The 6711-nt window shown below is 45.0% G+C and overlaps 1 protein-coding gene across 1 annotated transcript in view; it reads right to left on the bottom strand.

The window, feature by feature from the left end:
• LHFPL6 (LHFPL tetraspan subfamily member 6) overlaps positions 1-6711 on the bottom strand; it is a 136418-nt gene that overhangs the window by 10373 nt on the left and 119334 nt on the right. Inside the window, exon 3 of the mRNA XM_005420793.2 lies at positions 2845-2943. Coding sequence (XP_005420850.1) covers positions 2845-2943 — 99 coding nt within the window. The remainder of the gene's footprint in view (positions 1-2844; positions 2944-6711) is intronic.

Raw genomic sequence — 6711 nt, 5'->3', positions numbered from 1 at the left:
TCCGGCGAACACATCTCCTTTGAGAGCAACCAGGAGCTGAATTATCCTCTCTGTGTCATCCTCGCTGGCACCCACAGCAGCAGGGGGTGCAGGACCAGCACTCCCATCATCACCTTTCCTCCCATTAGCAAACCAGTGCAGGGCTCACAGCAGCCCAGATTTTCTGAAAGTGTATTTTTAATGCAGCATGGTTCTTCAGACAACCGATTTCACAGGCTCAGGAACAGAAAGCATATCATTGTAGCTTAATCAAATTAAATATTCAAATGAAAGCAATAATTACTTAAATTTGTCTTGAAACTTAGTAAGATTAAGTCTTTGAAACATCATTTTTGGCCTGTAGGCTATAATGAGTATGCCAGTCCCTAATGATTCAGAAGAGACCTAGAGGGTTGGGGTTATCACCAACCAAGAGGTATTTATGGAAGACTAGCAGCATGGTTATTAAATGGCCCTCAGACAGTAACTCTTCTTTACAGATGGTTTTGATAACACACTATCAAACAGACACTGACATTAAGTAAAAAAAAATCATAGCCAAGCATTTATTTAAGTTCACTGCCAATGTACGTGGAAAGGAGATGTTTTAGTGGCAGGCCTGCCTAGCAGAAATCACTGCAGCAAATTTCAGCTCTCATTATGATCTGTTAATTAATGTGTTGACATACATTGCAGCAGATCAGTGAGACCAGTGCTGCTGTCAAGTCTAGGCATGTGTCACACAGGGGCTGTGTGCTCCAGCTCCAGAAAACACAGCAAGACTTTTCATGGTCCTTCTGCGTACCTGGAAGGAGAGCTGCCAGATGACATTTTTCACATTGGTTTCTTCACTGACTTTTAAGGCGGAGTGACTCAATTAATGCAAGTATCTGACTCATGAGTCAAGACTGAGACAGCAAAGGTGGTCTTAGAGACTGCTCTGACTGTGGACATGACAGTGTTTAAAGGTAACAGTTTGTATTTGGGTAACTGTCTAAGTGCTTTGAAGTGCTCACACTGTCACAACACCCACCTTCTGTGACTCTGCGGAGAAATAATCTGGAAAGTAATAGTCCTCTGCACCTGGGAACAAACACGGGACACAAGCTGGAGCCCCAGAAGCAGAGATGCTCACATGCCTGGCATGGCAGAGCAGGAGCCAGCGTGCACCAGTGAGGGGCTAGCTGGCCTTTCAAAGGGTGCACTGCTCAATGGGCTGGCCAGGAACTACTTCAGGCTTCGACACAGGATTGGCCATGGGTAGGGATGAACCTGAATCTTCCCTGCAACAGTTACCACAGTTTTGCCTGGTCTTTCTACTACATCCTTTGACACATCTTTCCATGGAGCTGGGAATCGAAGTTCTGGAACATTTTTTTCCTGCTAGTTAACTACACATTTCTGTTCTTATTGTTCTCTCTCCTCTGTGTTTAAATCTTTCTATTATTAGGTGAATAAAAAATTTGCAGGAACTTTTTATACTTTGCTGAAGAGCAAATTTAATATCAACAGCACAGAAGGATATTAGAGTTCAGAATAACAAGGTAAAACTTCTAGAGTACATTACATATCCCCTGAGCAGCACCATAGGTGGTTGCTGACAAGACATCAGTGGCACTGTAGTGACGGGTGCTAATACTGGTTATAAGAATTTCTGGTCCCCTGCCAGATCAAATGTACTCAAAACATCACAGGAATTCTGTAGGGGGAGTGGCCTGGAGCATCTGTCCCAAAGTGGTAATTTTTAATCTTTCAACCTCAATTCTGTTGCACATCTTGACAAGAAATACCTCTGAGGTGGAAAAAAATCTCCTTACTCCTGAAATCTGACAGGAACATGAGTGTAAAATCAAGAGATGATGCAGAAGGTTTGTCTTTAACCCATTAGACCATTTTTATCTACTATTCCTTGCACTGGGATTACTGTCAGGCCCTGCACAAGTCCTGTACGCACACCTATAGAAAGAATTTCTATGCTTAACTAAGGTTTAGCTTTCAAGAGCTGGAAATGGGGAGCTCTGTATGCTTAAGAGCAGTAGCTCTCAAGTCTGTGGGCAGTCATAGTGCTCAGTCCCTGCTACTCTTCAGGAGGATTGAAGATCCCCCTCTTCCTCAAGTGGGACAGGATCAGGGAATACTTATAGAGAAGGGTATCAGCAATTGCATTGATCCTTCCAGCTAAACAAGGACTCAGATGTGCATTCACACATCAGATCCTGATCATCCACATTGCTTAATCCTTAGGTGACTGCTGTTCCCTTGTTTTCTAGAGCCCTGCAGAGAAAGCACAGGTGCGAGCCCCGTGTGGCTGCGTCCCTGGCTCTCATTCCAGGCACAGAGCAGTCAGCAGCAGCAAGACAAGTAGCTTGTTTGGGAGAAGGCAAACATAGGGTGTAAGTGTTATTTGCCAGCTTCCCAAGTACGTGAGTCACATACAAATACACTCTAGGCTTGTGTTAGAAGGCCATAAACATCCCAGAACTCAAAGACAGCCAATTGCACTCATGGAGAATTACCTTGACATGAGCCGTGATGGGATGCCTCTGTCTACCCTGTCAAGACCTCCAGGAGTGTTAGCTCCCATATTGCAAGACCATTGAATCTGATTTATTTCTTAAAATATGCATACATACATACATACATATGTACATACATTTTCTTTTATAATGTTCTTCTGGAAAATATTTTCGGAGATCCATCTGAAATCCCCTGCCTCGGCACCGTTCCAGAATTATTCAGTATTGTTAGCCTACCACACACTGGTAGGTTGCTTCCCCAAGCCTGTGCTTTTAAAATCCTAGCTTGCTTTTATGGCCAACACATAGAAGAGTCTAATGTGGCTGAGATGCTCTGGTGATGACTCACCCAATTCAAACTGGTTGGAAAGGTTTCCACAGGTTTGTCTGACTTCTTCACTGTCCCAGCCAAGAGGATAGAGGGCACAACCAGAGCCGATCAACAAACCTATGGAGAGAAAAGGAAATAAGAGTTTATACAAGCAATTGCTATTAGCTTAAACACAGGCTGCCACTTGGGAATCAAAGTGTCAAACTGCAATTTGGGAATCCTGGAGAAAAAGAAGTCTCTTCTTCTCCTAAAAATATATGAAACCCCATTTGGACTGCTGCCTTCTGCTGCAGTGTTTTAGAGGTGGTCTGTGGGATGGAGCCAGTCTGAGTAGTTCAGCATCAGAAGCCATGTTCAGCTTCTGAAGCTTTTATCTGAGAGCTTTTAGATTCCTCTTCTACTCTCCAGAATGGCTTAATATGCAGTTTGGAATACACAACATGTGGTTGAATAGAAGTGTATTAATGCCAGCATTTACAAGCTGATTGCTTCTGACTAATTAAAACAACAATCAATCAGGGTCCACCCTAGGTTCTATCAGGAAAACTGTCAGTTGTGCTAATCTGTTGCCATTTTTCTTTGTTTTTCACTCTTTCAAAAGCAAGGGAGTAATGGTTTCATACCACTTGATCAATGCATACCACATGTACACACTCTACAAAGTTTTCCTGATTCATTCAGTGGAAACAACTGAGGTCTTGAGTCATTTACATGTTATCATACTTGGTTTAACATTCACAAGACACTTTGCTTTCTCCAGCCCTGGTGCTGCCCCAAACAGACGTGTTTTGGCAAATCCTGTCCCTTCACAAGGCATCACAGGGAATCAGCAATGCTCCCATGCACCATGACTGTTTTGCAGAAGTGGCATTTTTATCATATTGCATTCTGAGCCGTCACTGCAGCAGCCACCAAAAGGCCAATGTAGCTGGCAAAGCATTTTACACAGACAGCCTAGAGAGAACATTTCAATGTATGTTACAACATTTAAATGTTGCCTCCTTTGCATCAGATCTTATTGATGAGATTGGAAACAAATCACTGTGTAGATAATGGGCTAGGAGCACCTGACACTTCACGGGCTGTAAAGCCAAGCAAGCCCTCCCAAGGTTTGCAGGGGTGCCTTTTACCTGCGAGGCAGAGCACTAGGTTTCAAGCCCTACAGCTGTCACTTGCTACCTTTGGGCATACCTCTTGATCTCACATAATCTTGCTCCTCTTCTCTTGACAATAAGGAGCAGTGCTCCCTGGCAAAGCACTTCTGTTGCTGTGCTCCCAGGGCAGGAAAGCCCTGGGTGTTGTGACAGAGTCACTGTGGTCATCACACCAGTCTAACAGGAGTCCTGAGAGGGATGATGGCTCAGGGCCTGGAACTTGCCATTCCTTTCTCCTGTTTCCATTCTCAAGATTCCTAAGCTTCTCATATTGCTGATGTTCCTTAAGATATGGAAATAATTTTATTATGTTCTTGATTTGCTCAAAGACACATCTGAGCAAGGCCCTGAAGTCCAGAAGTGGTATCTCATCTTTCTTCAAAAGATGTTTAATGCTCTTAGCATCTTGGCTGTTAGCAAAGTAGCTCAGCAGCTTCTTTGCTGCTTCTCCAAGCACACCTGCCCCTGTTTAAGCCCAATATTAGCTTCCTGGATCTTCCTCCACTAAGTTCAATTTTCTTCTTGCTGCTCAAGCCTAAGTGCTCCCTCCCTTGTTGAGCAGTCATTGCCTGCTCCTGTCTCCATATCTACATCATATAATGAAAAAGAAATCCCTGAGGCAGCCCTCTCTCAGATGGAGCATTCACCCAACAGCTGTGACAGGAGAAAAGCAATTAAGGACATTTGAATGCTAGGTATATTCACAACTCTGCCTGATCTGGGTATGGTTGCTTCTAATGTCCTCACTAATATCTTTCACAGTATCATTTCATTTTTTTTTCCCCAGGGCTGTAGAGCTAAGGGCAGCTGGTAGAATCCATGTAAATGAGAGTCACTTCTAATTAAATTCTCAGAAAGGATGTTTCTCAGATAAGAAACATCCTCAGTTTCTCAGTTTTAGGCCAAAACGGAGTCTAATTTGTTAAAGACAACCTAAGGCTCTCAAAAAAGCCCTGCTGATTCTCTCTTGAACTGTTAAAGCAAGAAGTGTTGTGAAGCACAGACAGCATGGGTGGTGTGCAAGGAAGGGGCAGGACCCCATAGGGCAAGGAGGAACATCGCCACTGATTATGAGAATGGCCGGGGAAGGGATGAAGAGCACCTGGATGCCAGAGTCACTTCACAGACCAGTGCACTGTGGCAGCCCCAGCCAGTGCTGCCATGGCTCTCATCCCTTCCCACGCTGCTCGTGGTGCCCAGTGCCAGCCCAAGCAGCCACAGCTCAGGAGTTGCTCTGCCCAAAGTGAACTGCCCTGGCTGGGCTGTTTGCACACAACCTGAGCACTTGAACAGAGTGTCTGGGAGACCTCACAAATGCTCGAAGGGCAGGGAGATGGATGCAGGGGGTAGGAGGGACGGCAGGCTTCTACCCACCAGCCTTGGACCAGATTAAACTGCAGCCAGCCCTTCCCCACAAACAGGTCCTGGGAAAGCCTTCTGCCCAGTTCTTCCAGGAGAGCACAACAGCAGCACTGCAGGCAAGTGAAAGGACTATTAGCATAACAATGCTGCTCCTCCAAACCCAGAACAAGCTCTTACTCAGCCCTGCCAATTACTCCCCTCAGGTGGCAAGAGTGTCTAGTGCCCACTGCATTCACAGACTGTTTGTTTTCAGCTCTCTTTAGGTTTTGTTGCAGCAACAGGTTGTTGTTTGGCTTTTTCCCACGAGTATTGCTTATGGCACTTTCCACTGCCACTCTCCAAACACACCTCATCCTTTTCCAAACATGAGTACCTGTTTGCTCTTTCTGCCTCTGATTCTACAGTGGATCAGTGATCACAAACCTTGGCGATTTATCTCCTTCCCCATTCAGCTCCCTCTTTTCCCACTTCTGTACACCCATGTCTGTAAGTTCAAAGCCCAGTTTCAGTGAAAATAAATTCAGGGGTTCAGTAAAAAATTCCTTAGCAATGCAATATACTGTAATGTTGAATTGCTCCAAAGGAGCTCACATATGGATGCTGGCCCTCAAAGCCATTCCAACACTGTCTAACAACCAGCCCACAGCATCCACCACTGAGCCTCACCATTAGCTGTGCCTCCTATTAAGAGATAAACCAAATAAGGGAAAACTATGTCAGAAAGCTTCCTTATCCCAGTGACAGCTGGCTCTCCAGCTGGGTAGGGGTTTTATCAGCACTGAGTTTCACTTGTGAAGTACCAGTCACGGAGCAGTGCAGCTTCTTTTCCTCTCACAGCCTGCGCTGGCTGGGATGACGAGACCAAATGGGAACCTGCTGCCTATTGCTGGTGCTGCCACATGACCCCAAAGCACGAGTGGTGCTTTGTAAGCATGCTTATGTGCAAAGGACAAGGTATAAAGCCATGGGCAAGATCACACCCTTCTCTGAGTGAACACAACACCTTTCAGAGACCACTGGAGTGCCAGGAGTTCCCATCTGGAAAAAAGGCTTATATAAATACTTTTTTTGTCACAGGTACCCACTGGCCACAAGACTTGAAGCTGTAGCTCTGACATGTCCTTTGATATCACTGGTTTTCAGATGGTTTTGACTGACCTTCAGACAGTTCCCTTTTGTGGTGCATATGCACCTGCTGTGGATTTGTGTCTTGACAAAATACTTGCGTCCTCCAGTACTTCTTGCAGGCAAGGTTCAGGCCAGGCTCAGGGATTTGCCATCAGCATAAGATTTCCACAAATATTTAGAGCCTGCTACTCAGCAAGAAAAAGTTTCACGAACTTTGCTTTATGCCCTGAGGTGTATTTTT

The sequence above is a fragment of the Geospiza fortis genome, unplaced genomic scaffold (genome assembly GCF_000277835.1).
Source record: "Geospiza fortis unplaced genomic scaffold, GeoFor_1.0 scaffold194, whole genome shotgun sequence".
NCBI lineage: Eukaryota > Metazoa > Chordata > Aves > Passeriformes > Thraupidae > Geospiza > Geospiza fortis.
Note: the sequence above shows the minus strand (reverse complement) of the source record. Positions and strands in the feature narration are given on the sequence as shown.